Genomic DNA, 17184 nt, shown 5'->3' on the forward strand with positions numbered 1-17184 from the left:
TGTCACTTTGGGACACCGAAGAGTCCTTGAAGCCTTAGCCCAGCAGGGAAGTGGGAGACAGCAAGGGCATCCAGAACACGGGGACAGTACTGGAGAGCGTTGGAACTTCCTGGGGGACGCATAATGCCTTCGGGGCTGATTCCCACCACCATCACCCTAACTTCAAGGGCTCCCACTGGTCCATGCCTTCTTCCTGAGTCTGTGTCTTTATTCCCCAGTCCCTCCATATACTGGTGGCTCTCTTCTCTCCCACGGAGAGTGTAGCTCTTTACCTATTCATTAGCCTGCCCTCTTTTCTTTGTTGTCTTCCCTACTAACGCCACGATCATTACTAAGGGCCAGGTTAGGGAACAGGGGAACAGAGCTAACCTCATGATATCTTAATCCTGGGCTGAAAAGTCAGCTTAGAAAGCAACATGGGAAAGGAGTGGGGAGTACCCAATGTTCCAAGGAGAGGACAGGGGCTCAGCAGTGGCCTGGGGAAGGCAGAAGTGACCTTGGGGAGAAGGGACAGATGCAAGGAACTCTCTGTCTAACCCCTCCCCAGACAAATCCCCACTTGGCCTTGAAAAGTTCAGCCATAAGAGCAGCCTACAAGGGCTCCAGAAACCCAGCAAGACATGGGGGAAGAATCCAGGGCTTCAGGACCGTGAGCGCCCCACTGGAGGGGAGCTGTGGCTCAGGATGGTCACCCGGGAAGAGGAGGCAGGCTCCTCTGGGAGTCTTCAGGAAGCTGGATCACAGTGAAGCCAACACTGTGCTTCCGCAGACCACAGCTCACCCCCGCTTCCCAGTCCCCAAACATGCTTCAGGACCCCCTTTTTAGGCACAGTCTGGAGATTTGGGTCTTCCAGTCACATCCTGTGTGTCCCTGCCCACACCGGCCCACATGCATGCCACCAGCCATTTCCCCAAGACTGGTCTCCAGGGTTCCACTGTCTTGGGGATGGGGCGAGGATGTTAGGGACTCCTAAAGAACATGGGTAGAACGAGGCAAGGAGGACTTCCCCCACAGGGCCCTCGAGTCCCCCTCCTTCACAGTGAGTTGGGGGCACAGCTAAGCAGAGTGAGGGCTGAAGGGCTCCCTCCTGGGAACCATCAAACCTTGTGCTGGGGGACCAGGTTCAAGGACAGAGGTCTTTGTGGGAGGGGGCAGTTCAAAAGCTTTTGAGTCTTATTTTGAGGGGAGGGCTGGTCATTATTGTTTATTTCTTCTTCCCTCTACCCACCTAAGGCTGGGAAGTAGGGGTTGGGGTAGAAGAGGGAAGGGTCAAAGTATTAGTCACAAAAACATGCAGACAAGATTAGGATGGGCAGAAGGGGGCTACGGAAAGGGAGGAAGGGGATTGGGGTGAAGGGGTGGGTTAGGACAGGGAGGGGTGATAGGTGAAGGGGTCTCCCTAGGGCAAATTCAGCTCTGTCCCACCCTGCACCTCCGCTCTTGATGCCACACCAAGACCAGGGAATGGGCCACTAATTAGTTCCTGAGTTGTGTCTGCTCACCCCAGCTAGACAGTCCGCTCCTGAAGGGCAGGTACCCGACCTGACATGTCCCTATAACCACGTTAATCCCATCACAATCCAGGAGACAGACACATCATGATCATTAAAGGTGAATGTCAAGTCATTTCATGACCCAGAGAAACACTGGTTCTCCCTGCCTGTATCCCATCTATAGGCACAGCACCTCGGGAGACTTGAGTGGACAGAGCCTTCCTCCTCCGAGCCTGTTCTAACCAGGCGCCCTTGATTCTGTATGGGGGAGGCCCCGGCTGGCCCCCAAAGTCCTGAGGAAGAGGCTTCCTGGCCTCCTCGACCTTTTAGCTCCCCTGAGCCTCTCAGCTGTGTCCTCCCTCCCCCCAGCCCCAGCAGCCAGGGCACCAGCTCCAGCCATTATCCTCATCCTGTGGGCTCTTTGGCCCAGTCCATGCAGGGAGCTCACCTGCCTTTGCCATTCTAGAGTTAGAAGGACCTGACCTGTGGGGAACACCCTCCAGGATTCCCCTTCACACTGGGCATGAATCTGACCTTGCCCTCTATGGCTTTAAGCAAAGCACAGCCATCTGGTGCCCCTTTTGGAAAAGGGATGCCTTCATCACCCTCCTATCTGTCCCCCCAAATTCACGACTATTTTTTAGAACAGGGGCTGAGGGAGAGGGAAGTAGGAGAAGGGTGACATATAGAGGTGCACGGAGGAAGGGGGGGGTCAGCCTGGGGGTGGAGGACGTAGAGGGAGTGGGGGGGGAGGGGCACCAGGTGGAAAGGAAGCCGAGAGTAGGGGAATGGAGGACAGTCTCTGGGGAAGGCAAGGAGGAGATGACAGAGATTAGTAAAACCCAACTGTTCCCTCAGACAAACCAAAGTCCAGACACAAAAATGGCGGGTTCGTTAGTAAAAGCAGGAATCAGGGGAGTAATTCCCCCGTCCCCCTCCACCCCAGGGGTTCATGATGCCCCTGCCCCCCAACGCCCCCTCCCCGCGCAGCTTCTGGAAGGGGTGGGGCCGGCGGGGGAGGAGGGCAGGGGGGCCGTGCGAGAGAACAGCCTCTGCAGCTGGGATACATGCGGGTTAGAGGGCCAGGGTTGGGAGCCAGGCCCAGCAGGAGAGGAGAGAGAGAGGCAGCCGCACATGAGAGGGCATGCAGGGCCAGGGGAGATGGGGAAGAGCAGAGATGGAGGCGAGGGAGCCGTGGGTGCAGGAAGGAGAAGCTTCCTTCCAACGGAGGAGGAGAGAGGAGCCACCGCTAGGACAGAGACATTTACGGGTTGAGAAAGAAAGGGAAGGGACACGAGGCTCAGATCTTCCTCACCAGGGGGTGACTCAGACACTCACTGCCACCACCCATTCACTACTGATCAATGACCCAGACACACCAGCTCACACACCACATCCTGCTGAAGGCAGTGGGCGGAAGTCCTGACCGGCTCATCTCCAAGCGTCCTCTTTTCGGTCATCAGCACCACGGCTAGCACCCGAGACACAGCAGACTCGCCGCCCAACCCACACCAACCCATCAACACGGACAGGCAGAGAGTGAGAGCTGAGGAGGCCAGTGGGAATGAGCCATGGCTCTGCCCTGGAACAGCCATGTGCAGCCAGGGAAGAAGGGGTGAGGCATGGAAGACCCGGGAACCCAGCCTCCCTCCTTGCTCCAGGAGCTCGGAGGGTGGCTAGGCAGCCACTGACCTAGGCGGGGTCCCAACCCTCCCTGCTGGGCCCACCTCTCATCTGCTCTGAGCTCTGCGTGTCGCTCTTAGGGAGGCTGGTAGGATATGAAACCAGGTCCTGGCCATAACTGTCCCCACAGGCGCCCTCCATGCCTGTCCTGACCCGGGAAGAAAGGCTGAGGAAGAGGGAGAACCCCTCTGGCATCATCCAGAGCCTTCCCCAGCTGCCTGCTTGGATCACAGGGTCACCAGCCTCCTTGGGAGGGGGACTCATTCAAGGGAGAATAGGATAGAGGGCAGATGTTTTTAACTTATGGAGGAGCTAGATGGGTTTCCAGGACATTGTATGCAAAAGTGTCTCATTTGTCCATGGCTGTCAACAAATTCTCAACGGGATCTAGAAGCCAAAGGCGGTTAAGAACTAGTTTAGCGGGGAGCCTGGGGGCTCAGTGGGTTAAGCCTCTGCTTTCGGCTCAGGTCATGATCTCAGGGTCCTGGGATCGAGCCCTGCATTGGGCTCTCTGCTCAGCAGGGAGCCTCCTTCCCCCTCTTTCTCTGCCTGCCTCTCTGCCTACTTGTGATCTCTGTCAAATAAATAAATAAAATCTTAAAAAAAAAAAAAAAAGAACTAGTTTAGGAAGAAGGCCCAGGCCTCCTCTTAGGACAAAGTGGGGTGGGAGTCGGGCATGAAGACAGGATGGCTGAGGGACGTTGTGCAGGCCTGCTTCCGGCTCAAGTTCAGCCATCTGTCTGGGGTTAGGGTGAAGCTAAAGAGAATCAGGTTGAAGCCTCGCAGGAAAACGACTCGGTTAGCAGTTACAGCCCTACAGCAACTCCTGACATCTGGATTTGATAACATTTGGGATGAGAGGGGCAAGACTTCAGGTCAGAGAACTCGAGCTCCTCTTCCGCCTTTCCTGTTTTCCACAACAATCTGTGCCTCTCGTCTGCCAAGGGGGTGTAATGACCTCCACCACTCATGCTTCTCTCAGGGTGATGATGCGGATCGAATGAGATAACAGGAGGGAAGGCACCCGACCCTCCAGAACTGCTACATGCCCCTCACTGCTGTCTCTGGGCCTCAGTTTCCCCACTGGCTAACGGACAACAGTCTCTGCCTGATGCCTCAACCTAGCCATTTGCCAAGTTTAAATTATATGCAGGATGTGAGGACTATTTAGAAGAATCAGAGCCCCCAGTGTGTGCGCAAAAACAAACAAACAAACAAACAAAAAACACCCATTATTATTTTTACAAGGCAACATCCATCCTCCTTACCACACCTGACCCAAACCTCTCAATGGATTAGCCTCTTTGGTCTGTATCCACCCTCTGCCCCGAGGAGAAGCGCACCGATAACAAAAGAGACCATATAAAAACGAGTTAGTAAAAATAAATTCAAAGCCAACTAGAACTGGGGCAGAGGGATGCCTGGGAGTAAGAACAGGGTAAACCCCATTTCTTTCAGGGCCCCATGCTCCGACTCCAGTCCCCTTGAAAAGGCTGATCCCCGGGGACAGGTTTTCGAGGGTCTATGAGGCTCCTCAGGCCACCAGGAGGCAACCAGCCCTGATCATCGAACAGTAATGCTCACACCATGCACTTTAAAAACTTGGAATTTTGCAGGAACGTTCCTTGCCAGGGCTGAACCCAGACAAGGCCGTTTGCCTCTTAACCAAGTTAACCATGTTCCTCCGCCTTTCCTCCTCCTGCCCGGACCAATTCCGGAGGCATTCTGGGGCCTCTTGAAGTTATTTTGAGACTGATTCCTAAGAAGGGACAATAATGTTTTCTCCCATAGGGCCAAAGATGCTGTATTCTCCAGGGTTTGCGGGGGAAGGGAATCACTTCTTTACAAAACATCCACACCCAGGAAACACTGAGATAGATAATCAGTTAACATGCCATAAAGATGAATAAAAACATAATTTCCTTTACAGAGTGCGGATGCTTTAACTTCCACTACCCTGCTTTATCTTCACACTCACCCCAGGAAGGAGGCAATGGACTCTACCAGCTGTTCAGTCGATGGGGAAACTGAGCTTTGGCCCACGTCCATGTGATCAATTTTTAACGGAACTGAGACCGGAAGGAAGATCTACGGAGTCCCGAGTCTCAGATGGTTTTTCCCTGGTGTTTGGGGTGCACCACACGGATTTATCTTGCCTCCTTTCTGTCCCCAAAGACAGGTTGACTGTCCAGTGAGGCTGCGTAAAGAAAGAGTTCCAAATGCCCAGCTCCCGGCCTGGCCAGAGGGGTGGGCAGAGGCTAACTTCTAGAAGCAGCAGCTGGAGAGCGGAGCCTGTGGGTGGCACTGGGATGCCTGGAGTGACCAGATGAGACCCTGGCTCGGGAGGGCTGGCATGGCTGCGTCTGTGCGCACTGTCTTGGGGACAGGGCAGAGGACAGAGGACAGGGCCAGCAAGGGGATGTGGGTGCAGGGAGACATAGCCCATGTAAGCATCAGGACAGGCCCAACGTAGCCTCACAATCTGAGCCTCTGCGGCGGTCAGGGAGCCCACTGGGAGCCCCAGCTAGCAAGCTTCCCTCGTGGCCAGCCACGCAGCCTCGAAGATCAGGGAGGCTGGGAAGGCCAGGCAGCTGCCCCCAGTAGCGCGGGCCCCACGGGAGCAGACACGTCCATCTGTAGGGTCCCCAGCCTGGTGCTCAATCACTCTGCATTATTAATAGGCGATGACTAACAGCCTGCCGCCACAGAGCCGGGACGGGCGGGCACGAGCGAATCCCAGGGGATGGCGCACGGCACAGCCAGCAGGCACACACTCCGAGGCAAGGCGAGGAGCAAAGGGCCGGTCCCAGCTCCTTGCCCTCTGCTCCTGCCCTGTTCCTGCCCGTCACGGCCCCAGACCTGAGGGCCAGCTCCTGCCCGCCTCCACCCAGAGCCCTTCCCAGGCTCAAACCTCCACCCCGTCCCACAGACCCCAGCTCACACCAGCGTTTATACGTGTGGAGTCACCAGCAGAAGCCCGCAGACACACAGCACAGTCTCCCACTAACACCCCCTAAATGCCACACCAACATTTACCCACAGTCGCACCCACACATCAACACACACCAGCTGCGCTGACACACACACCCACACCGACACTCACGGGGACTGAGACCAACCCAAACAGAGGGGTTTGGCAACAACTAGCCCCGCTTCACCCCTGCTGCGCCTCCTCCTCTCATCCCCTCACCAGGGAAGGCAACCACCCCCATCCGAGGCCATGCGGGACAGGCAGGGGACGGAAGGTCGGGGGAGATGTGGGGGAAGGAAGACAGTGTGAAACAGAGTGTTAGTCAGAACAGCAGAGCGGTGGGGGAACTGGCCACTATCCCTCCTGGGGGGGAAAGACCATTCATGCCATGCAGATGTGGGGGGGACGGAACCAGGAACCCTCAAGGCTGAGGCGTGAGGGAGGGGATGTCACCTCTTCGCTGGCAGCCAGCATGGAACTGAGCCCAAACTGGTATGAGCTGGTCCCAGGCCACTCCGCGTCTCCCAGGGCCATCCCCACCACCCTCCACTTAGGAACCTGCCCAGCTGGCTGCCACAGGAGGCTCAGCCCCAGCCCCCCGGCTCCCAACTGGAGGGGTCTGTCCGGGAGCTGACAGTGAGCAGAGCGTAGCATGTCATGGGATGGTGTTTTCCATGGATTTTCAGGAGACCAAGAAAGAAACTAAATCAAAGAGAAAAAAACGAGGGAGCGAGGAGGTGTGGGGGAAAAGGAACAAAATAAAGCAATAGAAATCAGCAGCCTGGCATCGGGGCTGGTCTAACCAGAGCCGATGAACATGGGGCCTGCCCCCCAGGTCTCTCTGGCCAGGAATCTGAATTCAGGAGTCAGGGTTAAGGCAGGGACAGGCCAAATTCCTTGGTTTCCACTTGTCTTTTGGATTTGAGTTTGGGCCAAAAAACAAAAAAAGAAAAAAAGAAAAAAAGAAAAGGGAAAGAGGAAAAACTAAAAGAGAGAGAAGCAAAATCTGAAGATTGTCCAGGACGCCAAAAAAACGATCGGAAGAGCAAAACAACCAAAACCAAACGAGGAAAGGAAACCAAAGAGGGAGAATCGAACAGCTAAAAAAACCCACGGCAAACCAAACGGTAAGACAATTAGAGTGATATCTACCAGATAATGCAGTTTGTTTACCATAGCGTGTCCAATCCCTGCGTGCTTCACCGGAGATATGGGGGAGGGGTGGGGGGGGGTCAAAAAAAAAATAACAACAACAACAACAAAGACAACAACGAAAGAACAGAACGAAAAGAAAAGAAAAATAAAATGACCAACTGTGAAACTCAAGGAAGGAGGAAAAAAATATATATCCATATGTATTTGGTTGGTTGTTCAGACCCTCCCACCGTAGGCTCCACTGAAGCATTTCGTTTAAAGAAAATTAAATTATAATGGGAGGGAGAAATAAAACACACAAAAAATTAAATCCCTTCTTCTCCCAGTCCCCCCTCCCACCCCCTCCCCTGGATTCCTCTGCCCCCCACACCCCTCCCGGAAGAGCCGGCTGCAGAGAAGGGGAACAGTTAAAGACCTTGGTTAGTAGAGAAGAAAACAACAAAAGAACTGGACCAGGAAAGCAAAGACTTAAAGATGGCCGACATTCCGCAATGAGACAGAAAGGTTAGTTCGGTTTTTCACTCATACCTCATCTCACCTGTCCCTGCCCATCCCTTGGTCCCCTGGGTTATAAGCGTGTTAGTAACACACACAGAGTCGGCAACGGGGTTTTCCAACAGAGGGTGAGAGAGGGAAGGCAGGGGGTTAAGAAGCAGACCCATTTATGCCGTATTAGTAAGTCCTTTCAGCTGGAATGTTAGGGAGTTGGAGGGAAGGAAGGGGAGAGACAAGGGATGCGAGAAAGGGACGGGCTATTGACTCGGGGAACGGACGATGAGTTGTTGGCTAACTGGTCAACCAGATGGCCTTCTAGAGAACCGGCCTCCTGGCTGACCAGTGACCATATCAAGTTAATGGGTTAACTGGCCGGTGGTGGCCCAGCTGGCTGTCAGGCTGGGAGAAGGGTGGCCAATGCCCCCCCAGAGAGTCCCGGGACTGGCTAGAATGAGAGGCAATTTCATTTGGAGGCAAAGGGAAGAGGTTCCCCAAGGAGCATGGGAAGGGATATTGGGGTCTGCTTTTCCTGGGCATGGAGGAGAGGCAAATAGGTCCAGGGAGTCATGGAAGGGAGGGGTAACTCTTATTGTTTCTCTTCCTTGAGAAAATTAGAGAGAGTCGCCACCTGAACAGGGAAAACGAAACCTTGCCCTCCATGGCTGGCCGAGGGCTCACGTTCACCACGTATCTCATCCCCGAACCCCTCCCCCTCCTCCCACTCTCCCCCTCATGGCTGATCTCTTCTTCCTCCCTAATTTTGACTTTCCAGAGCCCATTTTCCCCCGAAACTTCCCCAGTTTCTTCAAACACCCGACCCTCATTCTCTTATGCTCCTCTGGGCAGCTTATCCGTCCTGGAATGAAATGCCCCCCCTCCACCGCCACCCCTGCAAGCCCTGGAATTGGAAAGCCTTTCCCAGCAGCCCAGCCTCCTTCCATGCACGCCACAGACCCCCGAGCCTCCACTCCCCACAGCCAGCACCAGAAATCCATAGCCCCCACACACCGCACCATAAAAAGGAACACGGAGGCCCATTCACTTCTAAAACCCCTTACTCCTCCCTAAGCCATAAACCAGCATCTTCTAACCCAGTCTCTGGAGGCCCCATCCCCACGTGGCTCTTGTTTATTTTCTCTTCTTGAGGCCAAAGGCAGAGGCAACCATCACCTTCCAATAACCCTTGTGTTTGTGGAGGAGAAATCAAAGGGACAGAGGTGGCTTGGCTGAGGGGATCAGAGATGGCGGGACACTCTGGCTGGATGTCCATTAAAGACTAAAGGCACACCCGAGAGGGTGATTTCAAGAAGAAGTATTCTAGGGACAGATCATTACAGCATTATTATCACCAGCGAGCCCGGGACCAATTCAGAAAGACAATTAATAAGGGCCTCGTATAATGAAAAATAACAGAATTCAACACTGAGCAACCAGGAGACGTCCAGACAAGGGTGTCGATTCCTAGTGATACCGAAGCACTTGACAAAACAGGAAGGCAGGGGTCAAACCGCAGGTGCAGGGACCAGTGCGAGGGGCTAACCCGGGGTCCAAGGATTAGCCCTGTCAGCTGGCGGGACCGTGGCGAAGTGAAGAAGCCAACCAGTCAGGACGAGGGACAATTCGTTTCAGGGCAGCGAAATCAAGGGCACCCCAAACGTAAGAGTCATTGATATCCCTGCCTAGTCGAGCAACACAGGACAAAAACAGGGCATGGGGGTGGGGTGGGGATCAGAGGTAAAAATCCAACTACTATTACTCTTTTTGAACTAGAACTGGTTGTGGAGACTAAAATAAGAAAAAAAAAAAAAAACAGTTTTCAACTTTCTGAGACAACTTTAATTTTTAACAAGTAGAACGGCAAATTCAGAAACAGGGTTGAGAAGAAAGGGAGGTGAGTTCAAAGCCAGGGCCTGCCGCGAATGTCAGGACATCCCGGCTTCCTCTGAAAAACAGCAAGTTTGGAGTAGTTGAAGCAGGGGTGGGTCCGGAACCCGGAACCCGAAACCCAAGGCGACTGCGGCCAAAGTAAGTCGAGTGGAGCGGGCGCTGGAAGCCATTCCTGGCGGCCCCGGACACAGCACAAGGAGGGGTCCACAGCAGCCCGTGCCTTCCAGAATGCCAGGATGCAGAATACTAAGGCTTCCCACTAGCACATGAGTGGTGAAGGTTCTTCCCCGCTCTAGGAACAGAGAGGGCTCCTGGAGTCCGAGAGCACAAGAATGACAGCGCATGAAGAAGGAAGGCCTCAAGTCATGGGGCGGGGGACTCAGCCATTATATCCAGGGGCAACTTAGCCCCCTCTCCACCTTGAACTCTGGCTGTAGCTCTAATGCTAGAGCAGCTAGCAGAGACAAGACTCACCCAAGAATGGAAGATCCACATCCAAGAATGGAAGATCCACAAGACAAATTAGGAGTTCTGGGGGTCTTTTTATTTTGCTCCAAGGGACACCAACCAGGGCTCTCCCGGGGAGGTAGGGAAATGGGTGCGGCTTCGAGGTCAGACTTCCAATCCTATCCCTTCCTGAGGGGATAACTGGGCAAGTTCTCTAACCTGCGGAGTCTCGATTTGCTCATTGATGAAACAAGAGTACGTCCCACGACACAGGATGATTCGTGAGAATTAGGCGAGATACAAAACAGAAAAGAGATTGCCAGTGTCTTCTGAAAAACACTGTAAGAAGGGACACGGTCCTGAGACAATTCTGAAGGGATGTAGGGAGAAGTGCTCTTTCCTCTGACTTTGCAAGAGAAGAGGAGTTGTTCCCAGGGCACGTGAAATAGATCTGCTGGGGCCTCACGTCCAAAATCGGCCTCAGTAGAGCGCCTAACGAACCAGGAAAACTGCTTGGAAAACAACTACAAACGTGCTTTAGCTGCTGGTTTTAAGCCCTCAAGGAGCAGGACCCCCCCCCCCAGAGAAAAGAAATTAACACAGATATTGACCACGTGTAAGGAACGTGATGACGGGGCGGGAACACAGTGTCTCATCTGCAGAGTCTCCCCAGGGGGCCTGAGGGGACACACTGTCCTTGGTTGGGAGCCTCACAGGACCCAGGATCTTGGCTGAGGAGCCCTGAGAAAACAGGCAGGGACTCGGAGGGCCTGGTAAGGATGGACTCGGCCATAGGCTGGGTCTTGAGTGGGGACAGTGGGGACAGTGAGTCCAGAGCGCAAGCCCGAGGCTGACCTACTCGGGAACCATCACAATGACCAAAACGGGACTGCACCTCAAATGTAAGCATGTGGATCCCTCCAGAAACCCTTCCTAAAGACCACCTCAATCCAAGTCTTTACCAGACACCTTCTTTGGCCCTGAAGGCCTGGGCTCAGGTCACCACGACCGGACTCTGCTCGGACTCGTCATAAAAGAGACCAGGGGAAGGGGCACTTGGGGGCCTCAGACAGTTAAGCGTCCGAGTCTTGATTTCAGCTCAGGTCATGATCTCAGGATCCTGAGAGCAAGCCCCATGTTGGGCTCCGTGCTCAGCCCGGAATCTGCTTGAGATTCTCTCTCCCCCTCTCCCTCTGCCCCTCCTCCCACCCAGGCTTGCTTTCTTACTCTCAAAAAAATAAATAAATCTTTTTAAAAAAGAATAAGAAGAAGAAAAGAAAGAGAAAAAGCCAGGGGAAGTGATTTCCAGCAGTTAGCAGCTTGAACCCCCAACTCTGGGAGCCCCAGGAAGAGGCCACCACTGTCCTTGGTTGGGAGCACCTGTCTCCACTCGGTGCTGCTGGAGCCAGGCCTCCCCCACCTCCCCCAGCCTCCTCTCAGTCACTCCAAGTTTCCAGAACTTTTAAGGTTCCTGCTGCTCCCTGGCATGGGCCTAGCTTTGCTCTGCTCGCTTTTAACAGATTCATCCTGTGTCCCTGGGAGCCGGAGGGCCAGCAGGGCACGGAATGCCTTTTTCCCTTTTACACCCACCGTGGATGCATGATGTGTTTGTTGACCAGCGACATGTGGATAGGGACCCTGGGCTTGCAGCATGTTCCCAGAGGTCAGTACCAGGTGACAGTCCTGGTCCCTCAAAGGGAGAGTCATTGAGAAGCACCAAAGCAACGCCCCTTCCCCCCAGCAGGTGCCACGCATGTGGCACCTACGAGTAGGACAAATGCACAGGACACACTCAGGTGTGCTCAGACAATAGTGACAACACAAGACCGCCCTCCAACGGGGTCAGAGAACAATGTGACATGAAACAAGGCACTGCCCTAAGGAGGGTCCCCCCAAGCTTGGTACCCTTCAGAGCACAGGGACCACGGAGAAGAGGCATGTGGGTAGGAGCCCCGCAGCCATGGGGAGCAGCAGGCTCGAGAAAGAGCCCCAGGATTAGTCACAGAGACCTCCCAGCAAGGGGGAAGTTGCCAAAGGAGGAGCCCCCATGCGGTCATCCCCCAGGGGTGGCAAAGAACAGGTAGGAAGAGCTCGAGGTCAGCCGGGATCCCCCTGCCCATGGAGGATTCTGTCCGGGAGACAGCGGGGAGAAGCAGCATGGGGAGGACCATCAGGAGAGGCGGCAGAAGGCGAGTGGCCTCGAGGTTGGAACTAGGAAGGACAGAGACGATACCTAGCAAGAGGAGGCCTAACCCAGCAGCGGTGAAGCACCTCCTGGGACAGAGACGTCCGTGTCCCTGGTGGCCCTCAGCCTGCTGGAAACAGCTGGAAGAGCTTCCCTGCCACTCGCTGCAAGAGAAAGCAGTGGGTCTGAGAGAAGAGGACCAGCAGAAGCCCGGGCCCCCGGCCCCTGCCCGAGTGCACGGAGAGAGGAGTCAGGAGGTATAGACGGGTGTTGTTGGAGGCACGGTGGCTGCGCTGGCAGAGGAAGAGGGGTCTGGCTGGGAGGCTGCTTAAGGCAAGAAGTTGTCAGGGCCGGAAACAAACGGGGTGGGGGGTGTGAGGGGAGTGGGGGTCAAGCAGAAGCCCGGCCAGAGAGATGGCCTGACCCACCATGGCCACCCTGGGCCTGGCCTTAGAAGTCAGTAGCACAGAGGCCACCAGGAGAACTCTAGAGCTGCTGCCCCTGCTGGAGGACCATCTGGGAGCCGCTGCAGAGAAGAATCTCGTCCTTCCTGCGGGGTCTGCTCTGGGCTCCTGCAAGGGGCCTGGGGGCCGCGGAAAGATCGCCACTGGCTGCTGGGCCCCGCGGGAGGGACGAGGAGAAGACAAGTGTGCAGCCCTGGAGGAGAGGCGCGGCCAAGCACGGCCAGCAGTCCTGCTCTCCCTCACACCTGCCGCACCTTTACCCTGCCCGGACCCCATCCCTGCCTTGCCCTGGAAAGGCCCCGCCAGTGGGCAGGCCACACTCTGTCCCCACACTTACACCGGTGCCCTTCTGCTCCAGAGTCAGGGAACCCACAGCTACCAGGCCAGAACCTTTCCACGGGCTCCCAGGACCCACCCACCCAGGCTCTACTGCCCTCTCCCCAAAAAATTGCTCTCCTGCCAGCTCACCTGACTTTTTAACCCCAGGGGCCCTTGAATGCCTAGCGGAGGACACCAGTGACAGCCGGGTCCTTCCCCTTCCCTCAGGCCACACCCCAGGCAGCTTTGCCGCCTTCCTGGAGCATGCAACCTGGCCCCAGCCCTCCGCTGCCCTGCACCGGGAGCCTGGAACTTCTCCGGAACCACACCTCTTGGGCGGGGCATTGATGCCTCACCACGCCCCCCACCTCCCCACCCCTCCACCCCCGTCCACGCCCCTCTAAAAACGCAGGCCGCCCCCCTGTGTGGCACTCCGGTCCACCCCAGCACAGCTGCCACCACCACCCCCCCCCTCGCCTCCTTCTCGCCCCCCCTACCTGGCGCAGGTTTCGGGTGACCCGGACGTCGTGCCAGGCGTTGTCGTTGAACTTGCCGTTGACAGGTTCCACGAGGGCCTCGAAGGCTCCTGAGCCCAGGTTGATGACCAGCCAGACAGCCCCAGACTTGAGGGACAGGTTGACGTAGTCGGCCGACTTGCCCGTGTGCAGCATCAGCCCGTTGCGCTGCAGGGTGCGGAAGGCCAGCGTGATCTCGTCCGTGCTGCTCTGGATCGGGTTGTGCGACAGGTCGTAGCAGAAGAACTCGTTGCCTTTGAAGGTCGCCACGAACTCCTCCTTGCCTGGATGCCGCGGCGTGGGGAAACGGGAGAGGCTGAGCGGGACAGGGCACACCGGACCTGCCGCTGCCCCTCCAGCGGCCCGGGGCACAGGTCCTGGGCACCAGAGGGAGCCCGGCAGCTCCCTCTGCAAGTGTCAGGCCCTCTTCCGTCCCCACCCCCACCCATCCACCCTCCCTCTGGACACGGACTGTCAGAAGTCGCCTTTGCCTGTGTCCATGGCCAAAGCGGGAGGCTGCTAAGCGGCGCTCACACAGACAGCTGACAATTTAGCTGCCACAAGCCTGAGGTTTACACTCTCCCCACACCCATCCCCATCCCCAGCCAGCCAGCCTCCGGCCACTTCCCTGAACCAAGGGTTGCTGGAGCGTCTCCCCTAAGACTGGGGCGCTGAGGGTCTCCTAATGGCAGCCCGCCTCCTCCCGCCCCTGCCTCTTCTCTGCTGCTGGTCATTCTCAGGGCCCGGGGCAGTTTCGGGCCTCACGTGGTGGGGAGAGGCCCAGCAGGCCTGGTAGGCGGCAGGGAGCAGAAGAAGAGGCTGGGGAACGGTGGGGTGGGGTAAGACGTAGGGAAGACACACGGGAGGACAATGCGGGTGACAGCGATAAGCACAAGGGAGCTGAGGGCCACCAGGTGGGGCTTACGCAGATGACCGCAGGCCGGCCACCAGGCCAGCCCCCGGCCGCTCCAACCTGAGAGGACAGTGCAGATGGGCCCTAGGCCGAGAGCCTCTGAGGGGCCCCAGAGGGCAGGGGTAGGTTCTGGGTCTTGGGCACACGTGCGGTGCGGTGGCGTGTGTGCGTGTATAAGCACCCGATGCGGGGCTCCCTCCAAAGGTACTTTTCAAGCAGAAGCAAAATAACACTTGGGAGACCTTAGGGATTTGTAGCATCTATAAGTGGGTGACAAGTGACAGGACGACAGCCGAGTGGAGAGAAGTTGAGGGTCCCAAGCCTGCACCGTCACAAGCTAGAGCTTGTGGAGGAGGAAGAAGAGGGGAAGTGGAGTCAGGGCAAAGCAGAGGACCCGGATGAAGACAGGGACTCGCTTCTGCCAACACTGGGCCCACCTCCCACTGTGGGTTGGGGTGGGGATGGCCGGCCTCAGGCCCTCGTGGGGTGCAGGGTCCTCAACCCAGGCCACCAGGCCCAGGAAGGAGCAGGGCACAATGCCAGGCACACGCACAGCCCTCGGAGGACACCTGCGCCCCTGTGAGCCCGGCCACAGCAGCAGCACCACGTGTGGGAGCGGCCGGGACCCGGGTGCGCTTTCCGCCGACGCCCCTCCCCAGCACACAACAGCCCCGCTTCTCTCCCTCCGGGCGCGCTGCCCGGAGACTCCGTCCTCACTGCCTCCGGATGCCAAGGCACCAGCTGCTGCCCCAGAGCCTGGCACTGCGCTCGCTGCAGCTGGCAAGGCCCGGTTTCCTGAGGCCACGGGGCCGCAGAGCTGGTGGGGGCAGGAGCAACACGGGGACAGTCGGAACCCCGCTCTGCCTACCTCCGGGCTCCAGCGAGAAGGGCCAGGAAATGAAGGGGAGCCAGGCAGAGGCGGAAAGGGGTCCTGGGGAAGAAGGGCGACGCGGAGGGGAACCACAGAGAGGGGGAGAGATGGCCACAGGGGCCAGAAGGGACATGGAGCGGGCTCAGAGCAAGGACGCAGCAAGAGGTGACAGAGCAAAGCGGCCTGATTAAAGACGAGCCGCAAGCCGAGGGGGGACAGGTGAGGGGGACGGAATGGGACCAGCAAGGAAAGGGGGACAGGGGCCTCTAGGGAATGGAAGCCAAGGCTTTCTCAGGCCCTGGGTGTTTCCATAGCAACCAGGCCTGCTGCCCAAGTCTGGGCAGAGCCAGGGGGCTCAAGGACTGGAGAAGGGGATGTGTTTGACCTTGGGTTTGCCACACGCACCAGTCCTTCCCAGAAGCCAGGCCTCCCCTCCCGTTCCCTCACCTTCACTGCAGTCAAAGGAACTGTCATTAAAGGGACAGCAAACAGAAAGAAAGAAGAAAGCCGTCCTGGGAAGAAGTGATGGGGGCAGAACAAAAGAGAACGGAGTGGCAGCCACAGCGAAACAAAGAAACAAGGCCATTCCTCGACTCCTCGGGGCTCTGCCTCGGATCTCCTAGGAGAGGAGGCAGAGCCAGCCATGGAGTCGGAGGAGTCTCCGTGTTCTCCGATTAAGCCCAGAGATGGACAGAGGCTTGGAGCCGCCAGAGAGAGCGGGAAAGAATTGGAAAAGAGGGACAGAAAGGAGGTGAGCGAATGTGAACCAGACAGCCCAAGGTTGGCGGGCACGGCAGAGCAGACCCGGCATGGGGAGGAGGCCAGCAGGACCTAAGGGATTGACGGGGGTCTCTGTGGCTGTAAGGGTGCCCAGGGTGCTCAGGGGGCCGCAAAACAGACCTGGGAGGAGCCAGACCCAAAGCGCCAGGGGGCACTCTCTCCCCCACCACCACCCTCAGACCCTGGGTTGAGGGAGGCTACAGCTCCCAGGGGCCTTGAAGAAACACTGGCAGCTCCTGATGCCCCACCCCCACCCCGGCTCCAGAAGAGGGACCAGGGCTGATCTGTGTTCACCTCCCACGGTCAGGGAGTGGGGAGCCCCACAAGCGTCTCCAGTCAGGACCAAGGCAGCTAGAGACCCATCGTTAGGCTCCTGGAGTTCTAAGGGCGGTGAGAGACAGAGCACCTGCCTCCGTTCCATGGCCCAGCTCGAGGCCCTCCTCTGGGAAGGTCTCCAGCCCTCCCTGGCCCCTCCCTCCCCTGCAGCGCTCCAGCTGTCTGTTCTGCTCATTTGGCACTTACTGCCTAGTAACCTCTTGTACTGCTCCCTCGAGAGGAAGTATGATGTGAGAAAGAAGACCTGGGCACTAATGCTGGCTCTCTCACCAGCTTGGTGACCTTGACCGAGAGGCCACTCTCTAAGCCCCAGCTTCCTCCTCTGGGCAAAGGGGCTGACCGTCGGCCTGCCTCACAGGCTGCTGTGGCATCTAGAAGGAGAACGGCTGGGATGAAGCTTCGTAAACTGTGACCTATTCCACTAATAAATGATGCTTGCGCTGACGTGTAACTTTGTGTGTGTGCGCGTGTGCGTGCGCGCGCGCACACTTGCTGCCTCTCTCTCTAGAAGAACGAATATGTTAACTCCTCTTGGACAAAGTCTGCACTTTTCAGACACTTTGCATGGACCACCCTTTTTTGTGGTTACTTGTTAGAATGTCAACGAGCCCCTGGAGAACAGAGACCATTTACCCATTTCAAATAAAGTCACAGAGCTCGTGCTAGGAGC

The 17184-nt window shown here is 56.8% G+C and overlaps 1 protein-coding gene and 1 long non-coding RNA gene across 22 annotated transcripts in view; one reads left to right on the forward strand and one right to left on the reverse strand.

The window, feature by feature from the left end:
* Positions 1–17184, reverse strand: part of NRXN2 (neurexin 2) — a 106742-nt gene that overhangs the window by 59077 nt on the left and 30481 nt on the right. For 15 of the 21 annotated variants that reach the window (XM_059146232.1, XM_059146199.1, XM_059146189.1 and 12 more), the window contains 2 exons: positions 13597–13898; positions 7322–7345 (listed from right to left, as the gene is read on the reverse strand). In XM_059146232.1, coding sequence (XP_059002215.1) covers positions 7322–7345; positions 13597–13898 — 326 coding nt within the window. The remainder of the gene's footprint in view (positions 1–7321; positions 7346–13596; positions 13899–17184) is intronic. The other 6 variants (XM_059146243.1, XM_059146207.1, XM_059146170.1 and 3 more) reach the window with 1 other exon arrangement.
* LOC131814868 (uncharacterized) lies at positions 15324–16958 on the forward strand. Its single transcript, XR_009347479.1, has 3 exons — positions 15324–15617; positions 15878–16149; positions 16788–16958. It is a non-coding gene; the product is annotated as an uncharacterized LOC131814868 (long non-coding RNA).

Source organism: Mustela lutreola, chromosome 1 (assembly GCF_030435805.1).
Source record: "Mustela lutreola isolate mMusLut2 chromosome 1, mMusLut2.pri, whole genome shotgun sequence".
Classification (NCBI taxonomy): domain Eukaryota; kingdom Metazoa; phylum Chordata; class Mammalia; order Carnivora; family Mustelidae; genus Mustela; species Mustela lutreola.